This window comes from Abramis brama (genome assembly GCF_963993115.1).
Source record: "Abramis brama genome assembly, chromosome: 14".
In the NCBI taxonomy this organism is placed as follows: domain Eukaryota; kingdom Metazoa; phylum Chordata; class Actinopteri; order Cypriniformes; family Leuciscidae; genus Abramis; species Abramis brama.
Window position 1 is genome coordinate 9327468 of NC_139976.1, and position 22389 is coordinate 9349856.

At 37.6% G+C, this 22389-nt stretch overlaps 2 protein-coding genes across 2 annotated transcripts in view; one reads left to right on the top strand and one right to left on the bottom strand.

Annotated features, from left to right (window-relative positions):
- Nucleotides 1-11967, bottom strand: part of LOC311095619 (neurotrypsin) — a 47796-nt gene extending 35829 nt beyond the window's left edge. The window contains exons 1-2 of the mRNA XM_084134182.1: nt 11611-11967; nt 8209-8251 (exon numbers count right to left, since the gene is read on the bottom strand). Of these exons, the coding sequence (XP_083990308.1) occupies nt 8209-8251; nt 11611-11670 (103 nt within the window). The 5' untranslated portion in view covers nt 11671-11967. The remainder of the gene's footprint in view (nt 1-8208; nt 8252-11610) is intronic.
- A 6357-nt stretch (nt 11968-18324) lies between these two features.
- LOC311095623 (uncharacterized protein) lies at nt 18325-21996 on the top strand. Its single transcript, XM_084134185.1, has 4 exons — nt 18325-18461; nt 19785-20471; nt 20820-20949; nt 21040-21996. The coding sequence occupies exons 2-4, from the start codon at nt 19838-19840 to the stop codon at nt 21449-21451; spliced, it is 1176 nt and encodes a 391-aa protein (XP_083990311.1). The 5' UTR covers nt 18325-18461; nt 19785-19837; the 3' UTR covers nt 21452-21996.
- The last annotated feature ends 393 nt before the right edge of the window (nt 21997-22389 follow it).

Consider the following 22389-nt stretch of genomic DNA (forward strand, 5'->3'; position numbering starts at 1 on the left):
CATCAGTATGGATTAGCGTTTACACTACAAATGCCAGATGCATTTTCGACAAAAAAAAAACAAACACCATATGCCATCTAAATGTGATATTTAATCAAGCTGCCATACCAATTTTGACAAAGTATAAGCAACCACAGCAATGCAGAAGTCAATGAACCTGAAATTACCACAAGGCTTTATTCATGGATAGACATCTGCCACAATTATAGTCACTTACAATATATCCCAGCAGGTATGAACTGACAAGCTTCCAGCGACAAGTGATTAGTCTGTCCAAATTGAAATGAAAAATGTCTGCGTGATGTGACACAATCACAGCCAAACTGAGTGTATATTCGATGTTTAATATAGACCAGGATTTTAAACCAATGAGATTTCACTGTGGGAGGGGCTCCTTAATGCAACACAACAAAAACAAAAGATTATTCAATTATTTTTTATCCAGCTGTTTTTCTCAAAATGCATATTGTTCCAAAGCAGCTTTACAAAGAGCTGATTTGGAACAATATGTTGTTTGAGTACATAAAGGAAAAAAAACAAAGAAAAGAAGAAATGATTGGAAAAATGACTGAAGTAAACAGAAGGCCTCACACGATTATGGCTGGATCATAGCTAGCTGGATAGAAAATCATAGCTGGTCTTCTTCCAGAACTCAAACTTGATTACGTTAACACAATTTTGGTGCTGTAGTGCTGTGAAAATCAGGATCAAATTGCATTTCGCACAGAACATCATCACACACACACTGTGAATGGCTAGATAATGTGTAGGAAAGATTATTAGAAGTTCTAAACTGTTAAACAGTTTAAACACAACTTTACTTCGCTAAAGGGCTTGAGTGTTCGAGTTTGGTGCTGTGCTATGCTGATGAAGACACAAATGCATCTCTCGCTGGATGACTGAACACATGGTGGGGAGGAGAGCAGAACTATGGGAAGAACTCATGGAGAGTTTAGATGGTGAGGTCCATATGGACTGTGAAATGCTGCAGGCTTTGCACAAAAAAGCCTCCAAGAGATTTCAGCAGATTTTCCATGTTTGTATGCAGTTTTTGAGGAACTTTGTTGTGAGTTGGACCCAAAGACAGTCAGAGAAGGATGGAGAGGCTGTGATCTTTCACTTCCCGACCGTAATCCTCTGTGCACAACTCCTTAAGTCCCAGAGTCCAGCACTCCATGACTCAGCAGAATGTCATTCCCAGCCTGTCATTAGAAAGCTCTGTAAATATGAAGGGTCCTCCACCTTCCATTTGCCTTTGAAAACACATCACTGGCAGTGGGAAGAACAGGCTGTTAATCACAGTCACGACTGGCACGTCTGCAGTCTTCTTTGTCTGCATACTCATGCGACTGCACTTCTCTGAGCCAGGCTGTATTCAAGTGATATCAGAAAAACATATATTACAGAGGAACAGTGTGCGTGTGTGTGTGTGTGTGTAAAGAGCAGCAGTAGATTAATGTCTCCATCTGCAAGCTCAGACAGACTCATTGCAATCAGGGCAGGGCTGAATTAGACATATTAAAACAGGATGACGGAGAGCGCTCTCAGAAAGAGTTGTGCCAACCTCAGGGAAATCGTTGACTGCGTTTCTGCTTAATTGGATGCATAAAGATGTGTGGGCAGGAAACGCCATAATGCTGTCGACAAAGTGTCTGGAACCAACTGAAAATTATTTCATCCGTAGAGAGTGACAGAATTAAAAGCTTTTGATGGCTTTTTACATTCATTTTCATCTTAATTAGTATTTTGTCTTGTTTTATGATAAAGTATCTAAACATCCTTGAAATAAGATTAATTTACTTGAGAAGCAAAATTGTGTCAGATAATAAGACTCGCTTTAAGAGAATATTTCCTTGATTAAGGTTATCTTACACCATTGGCAAGTAACTCTCTTGTTTTAAGCATAAATCTAATAAAGTGTTTATGCTTCAAAAAAAACTTATACGGTTAAAGAATTAGGGATTATCAAAGAATTTGATTATATTTTTGAAAGTAGTCTATCCAAGGCTGAATGATCAGAAATACAGTAAAAACAGTAATATTGTGAAATAATGTAACAATTAAAAATACCATTGTCTATTTTACTATATTTTAAAGTGTAATTTATTCCATCATTATTATATTCCATTTCATCATTACTCCAGTCTTCAGTGTCACATGACCCTTCAGAAATCATTCTAATATGCTGATTTGCTGCTCAAGAAATATTTCTTCTTATTATCAATGTTGCTGCTTTATATTTTTGCGATGAATGGACAGCAGTTCAAAAGAACAGCATTTATTTGAACTAGAAATCTTTTATAACATTATGAATAAAAGTAGTAATTTCTTTTTCTTTTTTAAATCGTACTGACTCTTTAGTGCTTTTTAAAGGTTGTGAATATTGAAGGAGGAATATGAGTCCAGTCTATGGAACAGAATATCATAGAAGCTTGGTGTGGACTGTTTGACTTAGTTCTTAGTCCAGTAAGTAACTACTTCATAACCACCTTAGCAACCGCAGGAACAACTAACCCAAGCAATTTTTATGTAGTAAATAGAATTTAGACCATGAATGTAATATATAAAAGTCTTCATTCATTATTCACTGATTATCTTCACCTTGCAACTCTTGAATCACGTGTCGCTTATAGTGCAGTTTTGGTGTCATGCCATTAAGAAACACTAAATAATCATTGAAATTTGATATAACCGACATCCATCCTGCACAATGCAAAATGGTGCATTTATTATGCTTTTTGGAATTGTACAGCCCCTGGTCATGATAAACTGGTGGAAATCTTTATGGAAAGATTTCTCTGACAGAAATCTCTGTCAAAAACAATTGTGTTTCACACAACTGGAATGACATAAGGGTAAGTAAATAATGATAGAATTTTCATTCTTGGTGAACTATCCCTTTAAGACTGATACATTAGGCTGACATTTGGATCCTTTTATAACAAAGAACAGAAGAGATAGACATCTTCTGCGTGATGGAATAGCACATTTCGTGTTAAAATTAGCGGAGAGATATTTAACAGGAATGACAGGGAAGGTCAGGTAATAAAAGAGTGTAAAACAGAGGCGTCTGGGCATCAGGACCAGCACCAGGAGACGGCCATGCTTATTCAGCACAGGCTCAGACATTTCGATCCCATTCCATTACGGTGCAAGAAAAAAAGGCTGATCTCCAGGTGTTAATAACTCCTACGACATGAAGGTCGGGGGAGGGGACGATACGGGAAAACAGAGAGAGATGCAAGGATGCATGCTCTACCACGGGTCTGATAAACTAACAGATCCCGCTCATTGAAAACAAGCCATTCTTTGAAATATCAACTCTAGTGAAATCATCTTATTCTGACATTCTTCTCCATTCTAAACCAAACACACGAGGATCTGACACATAAGGTGGGGGATGAAACATCAAAGCCGTTTGAGAAAGCAAAGACTGGCACAGATGCGAGTGAGAGAGAGAGAGAATCTGAGAGAGTCTTTTCTGTGATGTTTTGAAGTTGTATTCCAAAAAGCTGTATTAAAAAAATTACCTTATGAGTCAACTATCAAAATTGGAGGACATAAGTGATTCAATCAAAGCTTTCGCAATACAAACAGAGCCAACCAACATGTATAGAATTTCAATTTGGTTGCAAAACAAAACAAAACAAAAAAACAATTTTAAAAGCAATTCTACAGACAATCAAATCGGAACAATCGGATAAAATAGCGTATAAATATAATTGAACTTCTAGACAATATGCAGTTAACAGCGGGTGCAAAAAATAAGCAAAACAATCATTGAAAGTAATAAGAAAAAGAAAAAAAGAAGAGGACATAAATAATGCAGAGCATTGTATTAGAGCTCTTTGGCTGGGATTCATTCACCTTCAGCCACTGACCCCCTCTGTGCCGCTCTAAGCTAATGGAAGCACACTGGCAGAACGAATGGCAGCAGAAATCAAGTCATTTACGCAAAGCATCCGTATGGCGTACTTGGACACACACGCTCAGAGCTCTGCGCCATAGGAGAGCTCATTCTCCCTCCCCAAATAATCCATTTCCCCACCACAATGAATATTTGATACGGTTCACATAACGTGCTTTGGCGTGTTAAGCGAATGTGGGAGCAGATGCATGGTGGGTTACCAATGGGTGACAGGAAGCATCATAAGAACATCAGGGCATTCACATTAACATTGGCTTTTTTTTTTCTTTTTTTTTTCTTTTTTTGCAAAATAAACCAGAAATTAGTTCTCTTGGCCACTGTTTCATGTACAAAGATTCAGTGCAAGACATTCGACAAAGACTTTGCATGCAATCTTTGCACATTGTTTCAAAGGATATAACTCATATCAAAATAACTTTTTTTTTTTTTTTTGGTCCACTGTGGCATGCTACCTAGATCTATAGGAAACAATCTAACCATGCAACTTTCAAGGGTACTATAAAATCATAAGCTCATATGTATAAAAGATGCTTTGGGCACAGTTTATCTTTTCAATGAGAAGAGAAAACCAAATCGCTCAATCTAAGCCCTTTCCGTTCCTGGCACCATAAAGCTGTCTGATTGGCTGGTCCGGGGAAGGCTGTTTATCTGTCTTGATGCAGTGACATCAAAGCACTGACAGTCATTAGCACTTCAGGATTGGTACTGGGGAATTTCACGCTGTCAAAGTATATGAGAGCGAGATGAGGGAGACATTCTGACACAGCTCAGAAAGATGGGACACCATCACAGGGTGAATGCCCTTATTAAACAGCCACACTGGCGATATCCAGCGACCAGCGCACACTGATGGGGTGTAAATGTCACATTTTGGAGCTCTGGAGGAATTGATGAAATATTTATATAACACAACCCATCACAAATCCATCTTCATCGGCTCATTACTACCACATCCAGAACTAAGAGAATGAGATATAGAGGAATGTAGCTCTAAACAAGCATTTGTTTTTAATTTTTTCATACATCTCTGTATGAAACATGAAAGTGAGCCAGCGTCTTCTTTATAGACCATGAAATGAAATTTGCATTTGCGGCTTTTAGTACTTTGAAGCCATCTACAGTATATGCTAGTGTACTCTTAAAAGATGATAAAAGTAACCTTTAGCAGATACTCACATTTAAAACGTCCTTATTTGCTGCGAAAAATCAACTAAAAAGATTGATGACCCATCTTGCACTACCGTATGTACACAGATTTTTGTCCAATCAAATGCTGTGAGGACAACTCTCTCCTTAATACCACCTGAATCAACTAACACAAGAATCAAATCATGTATATGGCTGTGACATAAATGAAGCCTAGATATTTAAAAAAGGAAGCAATCTCTTCAATAAATTTATATTTTTTTCAAAAAATCAACACATGAAAGAAAATGGCTTGTCAAGCAATTTCATGGAGAATTCAAAGAGATAGTTCACCAAAAATGAAAATTCTGTTATTGATTACTCACACTCATGTCGTTCCAAACTATCGTTGTTCATCTTCACAAATGAAAATCTTTTTGATGAAATCTGAGAGCTTTCTGTCCCTCCATTGACAGCTACGCAACTAAAACTTTGACGCTTCAAAATGTTCATAAAGATAAAACTAATGCATATGAATTGAGTGGTTTAGTCCAAACTAGATCACTTTATATGATGAACAGATTGAATTTAGGCTTTTATTCACATATAAACATTCATCAACTCACATATCAGTTGTGGTAAACAGAAGCTCAAGCATGTTCGCTTGACGAGCGAGAACCAATGAGGTTCATTCTCGTGTTACGCAGCACATTTGAACTTCAGCAAGAACCAATGAGGTTCAGTCTCGTGTTACGCAGCACGTTTGAGCTTCAGCAAGAACCAATGAGGTTCAGTCTCGTGTTACGCAGCACGTTTGAGCTCCAGCAAAAACCCATGAGGTTCAGTCTTGTGTTACGCAGCGTGTTTGAGCTCCAGCAAAAACCAATGAGGTTCAGTCTCGTGTTACGCAGCACGTTTGAGCTTCAGCAAGAACCAATGAGGTTCAGTCTCGTGTTACGCAGCACGTTTGAGCTCCAGCAAAAACCCATGAGGTTCAGTCTTGTGTTACGCAGCACATTTGAACTTCAGCAAGAACCAATGAGGTTCAGTCTCGTGTTACGCAGCACGTTTGAGCTTCAGCAAGAACCAATGAGGTTCAGTCTCGTGTTACGCAGCACGTTTGAGCTCCAGCAAAAACCCATGAGGTTCAGTCTTGTGTTACGCAGCGTGTTTGAGCTCCAGCAAAAACCAATGAGGTTCAGTCTCGTGTTACGCAGCACGTTTGAGCTTCAGCAAGAACCAATGAGGTTCAGTCTCGTGTTACGCAGCACGTTTGAGCTCCAGCAAAAACCCATGAGGTTCAGTCTTGTGTTACGCAGCACATTTGAACTTCAGCAAGAACCAATGAGGTTCAGTCTCGTGTTACGCAGCGTGTTTGAGCTCCAGCAAGAACCAATGAGGTTCACTCTTGTGTTACGCAGCACGTTTGAGCTCCAGCAAAAACCAATGAGGTTCAGTCTCGTGTTACGCAGCACGTTTGAGCTTCAGCAAGAACCAATGAGGTTCATTCTCGTGTTACGCAGCGTGTTTGAGCTCCAGCAAGAACCAATGAGTTTCATTCTCATGTTACGCAGCGTGTTTGAGCTTCAGCAAGAACCAATGAGGTTCATTCTCGTGTTACGCAGCGTGTTTGAGCTCCAGCAAGAACCAATGAGGTTCAGTCTCATGTTACGCAGCACGTTTGAGCTCCAGCAAAAACCAATGAGGTTCAGTCTCGTGTTACGCAGCGTGTTTGAGCTCCAGCAAGAACCAATGAGGTTCACTCTTATGTTACGCAGCACGTTTGAGCTCCAGCAAAAACCAATGAGGTTCAGTCTCGTGTTACGCAGCACGTTTGAGCTTCAGCAAGAACCAATGAGGTTCATTCTCGTGTTACGCAGCGTGTTTGAGCTCCAGCAAGAACCAATGAGTTTCATTCTCGTGTTACGCAGCGTGTTTGAGCTTCAGCAAGAACCAATGAGGTTCATTCTCGTGTTACGCAGCGTGTTTGAGCTCCAGCAAGAACCAATGAGTTTCATTCTCGTGTTACGCAGCGTGTTTGAGCTTCAGCAAGAACCAATGAGGTTCATTCTCGTGTTACGCAGCGTGTTTGAGCTCCAGCAAGAACCAATGAGTTTCATTCTCGTGTTACGCAGCGTGTTTGAGCTCCAGCAAGAACCAATGAGGTTCAGTCTCGTGTTACGCAGCACGTTTGAGCTTCAGCAAGAGGTTTGTTCTCGCGCATCAGACAGGTTCGGTTGAGCTTCTGTCTTATGTTTGCTGATCAATGTTTCTGTGTGAATAAAAGCCTACATTCAATCTGTTCATCATATAAAACAATTGAGTCTCTTCAGAAAATTTGGAATAAACAGCTCAATTCATATGGATTAGTTTTACAATCTCTTTATGAACTTTTTGAAGTGTCAAAGTGGTAGTTGCATAGCTGCCAATGGAGGGACAGAAAGCTCTCAGATTTCATCAAAAAGATCTTCATTTGTGTTCTGAAGATGAACGAATGTCTTACGGGTTCGGAACGACATGAAGGTGAGTAATTAATGATAGAATTTTCATTTTTGGGTGAACTGTCCCTTTAATGCCCTGCTTACACCTGGAATTAACATCCGTTTGAGGTGATCCAATCACCAGTTGCCAGATGACAACTATTTATCCATTACGTTTTCTCATGCACCTGTGTTACTACGTGTTTCTGAATGGAGTGTCTCTGATTTCATGACAAATGATATCACAAATAAATTGTATGGTACTGATATTGATAAAGTTCAGCAATATTTGCACACCACATTCTCAGATACACTTAAATTTAATTCTTGTCAGTCACTAATAACATGTTGAGCAAAATGCACAGTTATTATATACTATGTACACAGTTAATACTATAAATAAGCTCAAGATGCTTTATGATCTATGTTTATTAATTTTCATTTAGCATTTATGCTAATGAAATTGTCTGTCACTGCATACAATCGCCAATTTATGCTTTAGCAAATGTTTCCATTTAATTCAAAAACAAAGTTTAAAACTCTTATTTTAGCACAGTGGTGATGAATAGGCAGTTCTTTAATGTGGCTTCAGACACATGTATTGGATCTTCCAAAATGAATGTTAATAGCAGGTGTAAATGGGGTCTAAAACAGAGAGGACACATATGGGCTCACCTGTATTCTGCACTGCATTCAGGTAGCTGTCATCACCATTCACCTGCAGAGAGGGAAAAGGAAACTGAGTTCAAATGCAGAAAGCTGACAGAATTATGAATTGATTTGTTCGGAACACTAAAGTGTCTGTTTTTCTAGAAAAGTGGAGTTTTATCTTCTAAGACGTGACACACATTTGAACAGCAGTGCATTCCGTTTCTGCCTGGCTCAGAGGAAGCTGTGAGAGACACTCCTGACAAGGAACGAAGATAATATCTGTTAATATTTTAACTGACATTTTATTTCTGCGTTTTCTCGTTCTGCACTGCGACTGAAGAGCAATTAGGAGATGAGTTATCATCTTAATCTTTAACGGTAACTGCTGTTTTACAATGGAAGAGAATACTGGGTAAATGTGAAAAATGGCCTTTCCACACTATATATATATATATATATATATATATATATATATATATAAGTGGTTTTAATACGAAAATAATCTTAGCATGTTTTTCACGAAACACAAAACTGATATTTAATAATGTTCATTTATATTTTTATAAAATAGTGATAAACAGCAACATGTACATTTCCTTTAAATGATTTTATCATTTGAAAGAAATGCCACCATATGGTGCAAATTAATGCATTTTGAATGGATGATTAACAAAAATGAACAGGATTTTTACAGGATTCATGGAAATGAATTGAACATACCGACTCAAGCTAATGCAAATCAGAAATGCTATTAAAACATCTTAATACTCTCATCATGAGACAAAGAAGAATCATGAAACTATAATCTGATGATACACTCTTTAAAACCTAATAGTCAAATAAAATGCACATTAAAATCTTCACAATATTATTTTAACATTATTTATTGTGAATATATGGTAAATACTTAATTGCCTAGCCCTACTAACAGTTTCACAAAGACTTAAGATCACTCTGCAAACAACGCTACAACAATACGCTTTAATTGTCCTGATTCACATTAACTCCTCAATATTTAGTTAAACACCAAGCTACTAATACAGTGATCAAATCTGGCACTGGGTTTTCAAAACATTCATCTCAAATTTGGGCAGCTGTCAAGGTTGAGTACACCCAAGAAATCTGAGGATTGCTGATAGAGCATCATTGTGGCAGCAAGAAGGAACTAAAGCTGCTTCTGTGACTTGAAATGCAATGAGAGATTTCAGTGAAGCAGGAAAACCGCTATAAAGGGTTGAGTTTTCCAGAACCAATTGGACTGACTGATTTCTCACTGAGGACCAGAAACCATGCAGCTTGTAATCCTAAATTTGACCTAGCATTCATCACTGACCCTTAAGAATATTTCAAGTAAACATCTCTTTTATGTGTACCAGTTCTTCAAAAAATATATAAAGGAATCGTTCACCTAAAAATAACAATTCTGTCATCATTTACTCACCCTCATGTCTTTCAAAACTAGTATGATTTTCTTTTATCCGAGTACACAAAAGGAGTTATTTATAGCAGAAAGTCCAAGCTGCCTTTTTTATACATAATAACAGTGAATGATGGTTCCCAAGCAATAATCTCAATGCAAGATTTTCAGTGACTTAAATTCCTGTCCAGTTCTCACACAAAGCTATAAAATGGCTTCAGAAGTCTTACATAGAATAAACAGCATGAGTCATGGACCACTTTTCTGATGATTTTTTGAGCTTGAAAGCCCTTTCGTTGCATGGAAGAGAGCAGACCAGTCATTCTGTTAAACTTTTGTGTTCCATTCAGGTTTAGAAAGACATGAGGGTGAGTAAATAATACATTTTAAAAATCATTTTCGAAAGAAACCATTCCTTTGAAACCCTTTTGCTTCTATGCTGCACTGCACAGTCATTTTAACACGTCTGTAGATGAAAACATGGTATTGATTTACTTCATTAATTTACGACCAATAAACTGATCTGGGGGTTTAGCACCACCAGCAGGGATAATTGCATTATAGATAACAAGCTCCAGTTATGCACCCTAATATTTACGCTCATATCAACACACTCCGGTCAGTTACGGCCATAATTGCATCTGTCATTCTCATTCCACAGCAGCAACTGAGGCCAGACTGACACTGTCCTTGATTATGTTCCTTCCCCTGAAATAGCAAAACACACATCAAAAAGCCCTTGATTTAAGCAACATCTTTGTTTTTTCCATCTCAAATGACACTTATACAAGGAACAGAATGTGGTAATGGAGTATAACACAGATGTGTGAACATATGACCAGGTGTGTCTTACCGACAGCTGCAAACAGAGGAAGGCACACAACAACCTTGATGTCTAGCATATAGCACTGATCCAGTGTGCTGCTGCTCTGTATCTCAGGTGTCTAATTGCAGATGCACATTTTAAAATGCATGCAGATATATAAAATCAATCCGGTGTATTACACCATCTCAGGAGCAAAGCCTTTAAACAGATTCGTTGGTGCTGTGAAATTTTCATAATCAAGAGGAGCATAAAGTCTCTAATGAAGCACGGCAGTCATACTCATTAATTCCTTCCCATAGTGCTGTTGTTTCACCGCCCAAACAGATGTTAAGATAGTCCAGCTCTGTAGTGAATGTGAACTGAGATGAAGGAACAATTATCTAGCTGTTGAATAACACTGATGCCTATTTCTTTCTTATGCTGAAAAAAAAGAAAAAAGAAACACGAGGCATTTAGGAATGGTTTTGCAGATGTTAATAAAAAAAAAAAAATAATAAAAAGTATTGTTCAAAGCATTCTAATCTTTCACAACTGGATGTTTCTTTGTCTTCTGTGCTGAGCTGAGTTTTGAGACTCCTATGTGTAGATATGCTCTATAGAAGCAAAAAAAATCGGCCATTCTTTTCAAACAATTTTTATACTGAATTCTTGAAATGAAATGCAATGAAACCATTCCGTGTGTGGGTCAATCATTTTTGTTCTAGCAGTAGCACACTCATCAAACTCATTAGAATATGGGTCAATGTGCTGTATTTTTTTTTTTTTTCACGGAATCATTGTGGTTTGCAAGCACTGGTCTTTATGCATTTAATAAAGAAAACAAACAAAAAACAAAAATTATAACTGAATTAAAACGTCTAATTATTCTCCATGTATATACGGTGATCGTTTCAGCGATAGTTCCTCCCTAAAGCATGTCAGATCCTCTATTAGAGAAAGGTGGCTTTGCTTGAATCCATTAAACAGCATGTGAGTGCTTTATTGCACAATGACATTAAATGCTGAACTAGATTTGACCAAAAAAGGTACACTTTGAAATCATGCTGCATTAATGTTACCGGCTCAAAGCAATACTACAAATAAGAACACGCAAAAAGCAAACATGGTCTTAGCAAATGGAATAAAGCTATTTAGGCTTTTGTCCCAAGCTATATTACTGAACAGCCCTAAAGGCGCATCTTACCTCCAGAAAGACTGTAAACACCCCGAGCAGCGCGAGCATCCTCCACACTCTTGGACCCATCCCTATCTGCGGCTGTGGGTCAGTGTCATTGTACGGTGTTAGAAGCCACCTCCGGAGCAGGGTGTATTCGCGAATGAGCGCTGTTCAAACGGTTTGAATGGCACAACTGCGCGGATGCCGTTTAAGAGCGTTGGTTTTCACGGTGAGTGATGCAATGCTCCGTGGCCCGCCGTAAGTTGATATGTGATGTCTAATCGGTGTTGTGGAGTAGCCTAGTGTCAGGGACGCACACACCCCTCGTGTAGCGACCCACGCGCAGCCCTACGTCTCCAAGCGCTCAGGCATCACGCGCGCGCCGCACTGATGAACCAGCAGCCAACAAACTGGGCGTCACTGCTGCCTTAGTGCAAACCTGGCAACACAATCATAATAATGATAATTAACAAATAACAAGTGAAAGCAATTTGTGAGATATGTGCCTAAATGAACATTTAAAATACTGCTCATAACTCTAATAATATCCTAATAATGATCATGTGTGAAATATAGCCTACAGCTATAAATAAATAAATACATGTTTGTTTAGTTAGGCTATGCTATTCATTTTTTCTACAAAATAGGTATAGACCTAGAAAATAAATTATGAAGTAGGCCTAGTTCACAATGTGTAAAACTCAAAACGGTGGTAATTAGGCCTAACTCTGGTGCCACACAACAGTGTTGCAAAGAATAGGAAATAAGTAATTATTCACTGATTGTTATACAATGTATAGTGAGTTGAACTTTAGAACCGAGTCAGTCTGAGTTGTGAGCGAACCATACAGATCGATTTTGTGAATCGGATCAACTGAATCACTGAAAAGATCCGATTCAAACGAATCGCTACTTCTCTCAAAGGCTGCGTCTGAAATCGCATACTTCAGTAGACGAAAAACAGTATGCGACAAAACAAAAGAAGTGTGTCCGAATTCATAGTAGGCTACTCATAAAAGTGTTGGCAAAAAGTACCCCGATGACCTTCTTTCGGCGAGATTCTGAAGTGTGCATATGATGTACACTTTACTGTCCCATGAGGCCACGGGAGAGGATTTATGATTGGCAGTGAAGCGATCTAACGCTGGTTGGTCATGTGATACTGACAACATGGCGAATGTAGTAGGCCTATGTCCAGATTACTTTCATACTACACACACTCATACTATATAGAACATAATTTTTTTAGCGTGCGTATTAAGTAATTACTTATTAAATTAGTAATCAAGACAGTATGCGATTTCGGATGCAGCCGTCATCTCCCATGAATGCCATGTTCCATGGAGAGCAAAGCTGGATGTTAAACTTTATGACAACTTATATTTAAACTTATAAAAAGCCTATAGCATGTGTCATTTTACTCAGTTTGTTGTTCACAGAGCCTAAGGATGTCACAGAGAGAAGTGTGATTGGTTTCTCAGAACACATAGGACCTATAGGGATATTTTGTGTGTTAAAAATAACACTTAAGTTACAGCATCTTTAAATAACTACTCCTTCAGGTAAACAGGATGACTGACTAAATTTTTAATTCACCATGTTGACCAGAAGAGAATTAGTTAAACTGAATAAAATTATTCTTTAATTAATAACCTCCAGCCAATTTGCTTTATTAAGAGATTATTTTTTGCATTGTTGTACGTTTACCCTCTAAACGTGCATAAACATAGGAAAGTGATTCCTCTCAACAAATGTTTGTTTTGCATGCAACAGTAGAGAGGTGACTATGAGGTCTGAATCTTCAAAAAGAAAAAGACCTGGAGGGATTTTGAATAAAATCAGCAGAGTGAACATTTTAAACTGCAGCTAAGATTTAGAGGGGAGAAAAATGAAGGCAATTAATTCTTTTTTGTTGGTTTCGGATGGGAAGAACAGAATATTTTCCTCACAAATAGGCTAATCGTGATTAATGCACCCATTAGTCGAAAAAGTTTATGGATATTTCCAGAAAACGGAACAATTTAGAAAGTTACATCTAAGCATTATTTCACATAGAAACCAAGAAAAACTATTATTCCATGGAAACCATAAAAGTCCGAGAATATTTATGAAATGCATTGATGCAATATATTAGATGAAACAGCCATGCACTCTATAGCATTTATGGGATAGCATGAGTTCAATTACTCTCTATAAAAACAAATAGAGCAGAGCATAATAGATTTAGTTGATTCATGTTTGCTCATAATAATAAAGCAATACAGCTGGGAAGCCCAGCATGAGTGACCTTCTGATACTGGCATGCAAAGTCACCCACGGAGTCTTCGCACCCACACAAGCACTCATACATTACCCTCTCAATCCTCCCTTTCTCCTGCCACACTCATGACCTGATCATTGGCACTGACGCGTTTTACAGTCGTGTTGTATCTCTGTGCCGCAGAGACACCTGCTACATGATGATCTGTGGTTGTAATGGGGGAAACAAGAATTTTACTGGTGCACCACTTTGATGGATGCGGTGTTGTCATGGCAACACAATGGTTAAACTGCCAGCAGTACATCCAACACTCACAGCATATTTAAGGATTTTTAAGAGACAATTGTCTTTGTGCTCTCTGAAAAAATTGGGTCATGAGGGGGGAGGGGGGAAGAAAGAGAAAGTAATAACCTGAAAGTGGCATTGTACAGAAATGACATTTAAAAGGACAATTTTAAAAGAGAGAAAGTACACTACTGGGCAAAACACGAGCTGCATGGTGATGCTCCAGAGTGATGTCTTCGAAAATCTGGTAATAAATATAATAATAAATGCATCTCTATACCACCGTGAAGCGTCCATTGAGGAAGAGTCATTGTGTGGGAAAACCTTTTTAGCTGCTGGTATTGGTGAGCTACTTCACTGTGAAGTCATTTAATGGTTTGGAGTAGAAGAGAATATTGCAGAATGGCTTTGCTTCCCACAATTGAAAAGCCGTTATCTAAAGAGGAATGATCAGATGTTATTTTTCAACAAGACACTGCTCCTGCCCAAATTGCAAAGACAACCAAGAAGAACAAGTCGATCAGGGTTATGTTTTGTCCTGGTCAGAGTCCAGCCATTACCATTGAGTGGAACAACACTGATTCTTCTTCCTGTAAAAGCTGCCTGCAAGTTTACCCACACGGTAAACAAAAGGGAAGGCTATTCTGTGCTAAGTATCTTTATCTATAATATTTGTGCAATTCTTGCTAATTTACTTGTGATTCAAATGGTTATGACCATTAAAAGACTACAAAATAGACTACATTTTCGCCATGGCCCTTTTTTTGGCCCATGTTTTATTTTGGCAACAAATACACCAGTGAGTCATAGTGCTTTGTAAAGTCTTTCCTTTTTTACACAGCCACACAAAAATCCACATCCCCTCACAGATTTGAGGGTTCTGTCTGTCTATCATAACTTCTTTACCCAGAGGCATCATCTCTCAGTTCCATTAACCGCCTCTACAGCAGCCAATCCACATTCAGTTGGTATGGAAACAGATGAGAAAGAAGAATGGAATAAGCCTCTCTTTTTTTTCTTATGCATATACTGTTAACAGATATCAAAGTAATAGTTCACACAAATATGAATATTTGTTGACCTTTATGTTGTGTATTGTTTCTTCCATGGAAGACAATGGAGAAATTTGTGACCGGCAGCTGTAATGCTCCAAAAAAAAATCTACATAAAAAGAGGTATATATGAAGCTTCACAGCCTATGGTCACCATCCACTTTCATTGTAAAGTAAAGAGCAGCATTAATATTTTGCTGAACATTTCCTTTAATATTCCACAGAAGAAAGAAAGTAATATGAGTTCGGAGCAACATCAGGTTGAGTGTAACACTTTACAATAAGATTCCATTTGTTAATGTTACATTAGTTAACATGAACTAACAATGAAAAATAAAGCATGTATTAATTTCAGTTAATGTTCATTTCAACATTAACATAGGACTTGAGCTAACCTGAATAAACACTGAGCATTTATATTTTATTAACACTATAAATCTTACAGTATCATGTTTCTATAGGCCTCTAAATTATTAGCAACTTTGGTCATGATTGATTTTGTCTGATTGGTTTTAGCAAGTATAAAGGCTTTTAGTATAATTGTGTATAATTGAAAAAATATTCACCTTGGGTTGTTTACTATATTTTATAAAGTAAATGTAAGAATACATGTTATATTTTTAGTAGTATTACAAGATGGAAAAAAATGTTAAAATGCGAGTATTAAACCTGATACATCAGGATATTGGGGAATCTTTATTTGTAGTACGTCCCAATCATCATTGCATTGCATTACATTAATTTGTTCCACACAATACAAATTACAAAGGTTTGATCATAAAACTCAGCTTTTAAAAGGTTTGATCATAAAACTCAGCTTTTGAATATAACATTATTTGGAAATAAAGAGTGAGAACTATTCTACTATTATAAATATCTTGTCAATTTTACATTACAAGCTATCAGAATTTCATTGCACTTTTTGGCCATGTAAATATCAGCAAAATTGCATTACTTAGTTTGGGCCAATGAATAAAATTGAGGTGTTTTTTCAATCCTCGAGTATTAACTCCATATTCCCGTCATACTATATGAGCCATAAAAGCCTGGTGTATCAAATATGATACTCAACAAACAAGACATATGCAATCTTTATTTTAGATTTTCTCTAAAGGTTCAATAAACTGCTCCACTTAAATAAATAAAAAAATCAGGCTATTATGTCAGGTAATAATAATGTAACAAACGAAACGTGCTGCTCATTATTAATTAAAGTGTTACTTGTTGAGTAAATGACAACAAAACTTTCCTTTAAAGACTAGCAGTTATTACAGCCAATGAGTTCAAGGGACAAATCACACACCACGTGCAGGTGAGATTTGTATCAACAATTTGGCTTAATCAGACATGTCTGAACTATTATGTTATGCACCAGTTCTCTAGCATCATGTTTTGGAGCTTTATTTATTTATTTTTTTACATAATCTGTAGTCAATCTGTCTGTTTTGTTTATCATCACATTTAGCATGTTAATTTAACTGTCATACTCACACACAAAAAATAATGCAAACCTTGTGTTCTCTACATTTCTGAATTTCATTTCAAATTTCCAACATGATATAGACTTCCTTATTCAGTTAAATATTTATAGTTGAATGCTAAGACATTCTTGCTTCCTCTATCTGTATCCTTCCCTAGAGTTTGGCAGCGGGAGAACAGCAGAACGTTTAGCATTGGCTGCCGCAGGCACTCTGGATGCTTTTGTAAGATAGCGTTTGAAGTGGCACATGCTGTCGAAGATGCGAGAAGGGTTGTTCTTCTGTTAATGGAGGATCTTTACCACATTACTAATGTACCAAGCATCAATCTTGTTTCACAATAAAGAAGTTTAGAATGAGAATGAAACTGATTTGCTTCATTAAGGCAAATAACCAGTTAAATATGATTAGATAGATAGATAGATAGATAGATAGATAGATAGATAGATAGATAGATAGATAGATAGATAGATAGATAGATAGATAGATAGATATGCAACAAACATTGCGAATGACTACTCAATTGCATTCATTTTTGCAGCATATTCAAAATCTTTTTGCATCCACTCACAAGATCATCACAGAGGGCTTTTGTCTGCTGATCAAAGAAAAATAACAAACCCCTCCTCTAAAATAAGCTAAAACATCAGCTTCAAAAATGCATACAAAGTCTTTAATTTGATGCATGTAAACATGCATGATTTATAGCCTGGGCATATAAAAAGACCAAAAGTAATGAGTCCTGTCAGACCTTTGATATGTCAATCTGACCTGACACGCCTGATGCAGAGGTTGCTGAAGGAGGAGATATTTGTGCTTTTCCAGCACATATTACATCCGTCTCTCCATCTCTGGTCCCCTTGCGCCTTCTGTGCTGACACTTCATTTGTGACCAATTGATAATGGGCAGATACATGAATTCTTTGTGTCAGGAGGCAACAACAGAAAATGGAGAGACATCACCTCTCTTCTCATGGAAACATCTCTAAACAAATACTCTCATTAATAGCTCCCCAGTCTCCTAAATCTCTCTTCCACTAGCAAGATTATCAAGATAATGGGTTTGGCTTTAATAATTAGCACTTAAGACTAATTGTCCAACTAGCTGAAAAAGCAAATAAACATTGCAGCTTTGGGATGGGCAGCATCTAATGAGATCATTAGAGGTGGTGAAATAAAGCCATTTGAGAAAAAATACTGCCATCTAATGCAGAAAAGAAGTAGTGAACTGTAAACAAAATAACATATCCAGTGACCAAGAATGAGTTTCTTTGGTAAAGTTCCTATTACATTTAAGAAAACCAAGCTGTGATCGACACACTGCAGTGCAAAGAAGCGACCTATTATTTAAACACGGCAACTAATTTAATGTTTTTTACTGTTTAATGAAAATTATCCTTGACTTGATCGTATTTCATCACTTCTGTATATTAAATTTACACCAGTTCAAATGCACTGCTTGCTTTTGTCAAAAACATTATGTGACAAACAGGGAGACACCTGGAAGCATTGTTCACGTTCTATAGACTGTGGTCCTACCATTCTAAGCTCCGGATATTCCGCCTCTTTTCTCTGACGTAACATGACTTACAGAGGTCTCCACGAATAAGCGCTTCCAGAGAACATGATTGACAGGAACATTGGCCAATGAGCGTACGACCTTTGGCAGCTATGGCGCCTGTGCCCCGTCTGCTGATTTGCAACCCGCCGAAATAGGATCGGTGAAGAAGGAGATCTTCGAGCGGTTCGCCATGGACTGTTCTAGGATCAGTAAGGTTTAAATACGACTCTAACCATTGAGCGGTAAGTAAGAATGCTGTCGGTAACTTGTGTCTGATTCAAGGTTAGCGTTCGTAACCAGAACAGTCCGAATAAAACGGTGGTTTGGACGCTTTTGAGAACATGAATACGGTGGAATATCAAGTTTCAAACATGACGGTGGCTTTGGCCTGTCCTACTGTTGATCAAAACAAGTAGATTATCATTCCTCTCAAAGTCAACACTGACTTATGCAGGCTTTATGTGTATAAGCTTTCTCTTTATGTGAAGTAAACGCTACATTAAATCACATACTCATGCTTTATCAAATGCATGTGTTGCAGCCCAGTTTTATTTACCGGTTAGTTTTAGTGTTCAATACTCAAGAGTGTGTGGAAAAGACATACCGCCGCGCGCTCACAAGCACGCGCTTCAAAGTTCAGCCGTCTCGCGCAGAGGTGACGCTGTCAAAAAAAAAAAAAAAAAAGTAATGTGGGTCATGTTTTCAGACTTCTCACCTGTATATTTGACGAAATATATGATAATGTTGATGTTTTAAACCATCAATGTAACCGTTAGGTCATGACTCATGAGAAATTATTGTTCTGTCTCGTTTTTTTGCAGCGAGTTTTATTGGGTAGGGACAAAGCATGGAAAATGCAAAACAAATTTTGCATCAAATTAAAGAAAATATTGAATTTGTGGACAGGAAAAAGAAACAATTCTGCATTCGTTTACTATTTACAAGATTTGGAAGGATTTAGAAACCCATATTAGCATAAAAATAATTACGAATTAATTCACATTAATAAATTAATACACATAAGAAGAATTGGGCTCTTTGCAAATCAAATTTCTTACATTTGATAAAAAATGTTTTTATACATAAACCTTTGGAACAAACTAAAAACATGTAAAAGCATTGACATTTATGTACCTTTTTTTTAAATCCTGCAGCTAATGTTGTTAAAAAAATGTAAACATCTTGTTCTTGTGGCATTAAAAAAAAATATTTGGCAAAATATAGAAATATCTGAATACTAACAAAAAGGCTATGAAATTGCCAAATTTAATGAAAATTGACTAGTTAGTTTACTTTCCTAATACATGTTCCTAAATTTTTTGCATTACATAAAATTTCATCAAAAACGAGAAACTTTGCTCCAGCTCTTATTTTTCAACCCCTCTCACCATCTTTCATATACTTTTCTCAGTCAAATCGATTGCTGTTAGTTAAAGTCTGCCCTTCATTTAGTCCGATTGAATATCCTATTTCACATCACATTACTTATGTTGACCTGTTTGAAAAGTATACATAATATATCGGTTTATTTAACCACACATTCTTAATATTTTCTTTTTTGTTAGATACAAAGTTGCATTAATAAGCTGATGATCATTGTGCTGGTGAGAGGGAAAAGATGGATCCGTCTGCAGGTATGCACATGTCCGCTGTTCCCCAGAACAGCGATATCGTCCACGTCTCTGTCAGTAACCCCATTATAACCATGTATCAGCCGCAACCTCCAAACCTCGCACAGATCATCTCACAGCACGTGGTTCCTCAAGAAGTCTCGTGTCACGCTGTACCGCACACAGTCCCGTCGCACATCCACATGCCAACTCACATCCAGACTCAGTCACACATCAAGCCTGCTCCACATCTGCAGACCCCACAGCAATGCCACATGGAAGCACAGGCTCATATTCCGACCCAAGGCCATGTGTCAACACAAGGTCCGTCAGAAGGCCAGAGTGCCGCATCGTCTCAAGATGGTGCAGTGAACTCACTGCAGGTCCCTTTTGCAGAGGTAGCCTCCCTGCTGGACCCTAACATGAAGAGCTCAAAGGCTCGCAAGTACCAGATCCAATACGATGAGGTGAAGAGGAGATTGGAACCGCCTGAGAAGATGTCTCTCCGCTCTCTGGCTGCCTACACAAGAGTGAGTCGAGGTCCGGCTAGTAAGAAAACACTCTTAGAGTCCCTAAATGTCTTTGGACTGTCACCAAGCACCAACACAGCAGTGTCCAGTTCCTTTTCCAAACTAACTGAAGGTAAGTCTGGACCATATACTTGAAAATATGAAAAATTCCTGTTCAGAATTCCTGTTGTTCCAAACCTGTATGACTTTCTTTCTTCTGCAGAACATAAAAGAAGATATGTTGATAGTTTTAGTGTTTTTTTTGCCCATGACTTTCATTGTTTGGGCAAAAAAATACAAAAACTATCAAAATACCGTCTTTTATGTTCTGCAGATTAAATAGTAAGTCAGATAAGTTTGGAACAATATGATGGTGAATAAATTATGACCAAATTTTCATTTCTTTTATACACAACATGAAATGAATATAGATACTAGGCTACTAAGTGTACATAACTACATGCATTTTAATTATTTTCAGGTGACACAGCGGCCCTTTGCAAAGACATGAAGGATTTTGCACTGCAGTATGTTGATTATGAGAATATGGCTAAACAGTTGCTACCTGAAACAAACCAGGTGCAGCACTGGTCAAAAATCATTGAAACAAGGTAAAGTACCAGTAGGCACGTAGAAAGAACAATAAATGTTTCTGCTTTGATTCAAAAAGTTATTTTGGTTGTTTTTATACTGTTAAACAGGAACTATCTCGAGGAGATGAGGAAGATTTTTAACGACCCCATGAATACCCGCTTGTTCTCCAATGTTACGCATGGGCTTGGTAACGGCATGATGGACGTTGCTCTCGATATCATAGATAACGTCATCGACCGACAAATCCGAATCCTCTCTGGGAATACGGACCCCAAACCCGAACTTCCAGTGAGAAGGATTCGGAAACGTAACCGCAAGCCCAAAGCTGCCACGGAAGACGGCAAACCTAAAGAAAAGGGCAAAAGGGGACGGAAGAAAGGAAAACAGATGCGGCTGGATTCTGTTGTTCCTGAGGTTCAACAGTCCACAGAGATGGAGAGCAGCGTGTTAACGCTTGTCTCTGTAGGATACGAAACCATTTCCAGTGGACTCAATCCCACCAATGCAGGTCTTGCGTAACGTCCCGTGCCTGAGAGGCACACAGAGACACTGTGAATTCTGAGTGCAAAAATTTTTTCATAGAAAATGTTAGTTTTATAAATGTTACACTTCTCTGAAGGCTGATTATTTTCTCACTATTGTCAATCAAGAAAATATAATGGGTCTGAGAGGGTGTCCGGCAGATGTTTTGATTTATACTTTACCAATCACGTGTCGCTCTCAACCTTTTGTTTTGTTGTTTGTGGTAAAAAAACAAAAAACAGATGTACACAGAAAATGTATGCTATTAAAGTAGCATGCAAGCATTTTTTTTTTTTAGCACTATGTTGTATTTTATCTCTTAAATGATCTTTAATTCTGTTGTACTTCATCTTACAATCTCTGAGCAATTTAGTTTGACTAAGAACATATCTTCTCTTGGACATTGTTTGATTTTCAGACTATTTATTTCCTTTTTCTGTTTGTGTCTGATCGTGTATGTGAACGACTATAGCCTGTACTCGGTAAGTTTTGCAGATTGCTCATCATATGCTTGTATTAAAAGCATTACCTTTTTTAAGCAATTTGAATATTTAGCACTTTTTTTATTGCTTCACAGAGCAAAGAAGGATTCACTCTAATGCAAATGCAAATGTACAATATAAAATATATTAATTGCAATTTCAATTGCTCATAATTAGGGTTAAGGATTTGAACAAAACCTTAACCCTAAGTATTAAAATTATCTCGCACCCTTTGCCCATTATCCACCCATTATCTCGCGTTACTTATCTCGCACCCTTTGTGCGATGGGCCGGAATGATACTTTAAATTGTGTGGGGTTTTGAGAATCAATAAGTCTTACGATTTTCATTGAACGACAAAACATGGAAGAGCGGACACAATCCAGAAGCAGCCACGTAGAATGTTATCATTTATTGGTTTTATACATCCTCTCAAATAGTAATAATAGCTAA

Excerpts from the sequence above, each read along its gene's own strand:
- LOC311095623 (XM_084134185.1), top strand. The coding sequence starts at position 19,838 with ATGGATCCGTCTGCAGGTATGCACATGTCCGCTGTTCCCCAGAACAGC. Across the intron at positions 20,472-20,819 it reads CTTTTCCAAACTAACTGAAG|GTGACACAGCGGCCCTTTGC; the intron begins GTAAGTCTGGAC and ends AATTATTTTCAG. Across the intron at positions 20,950-21,039 it reads TCAAAAATCATTGAAACAAG|GAACTATCTCGAGGAGATGA; the intron begins GTAAAGTACCAG and ends ACTGTTAAACAG.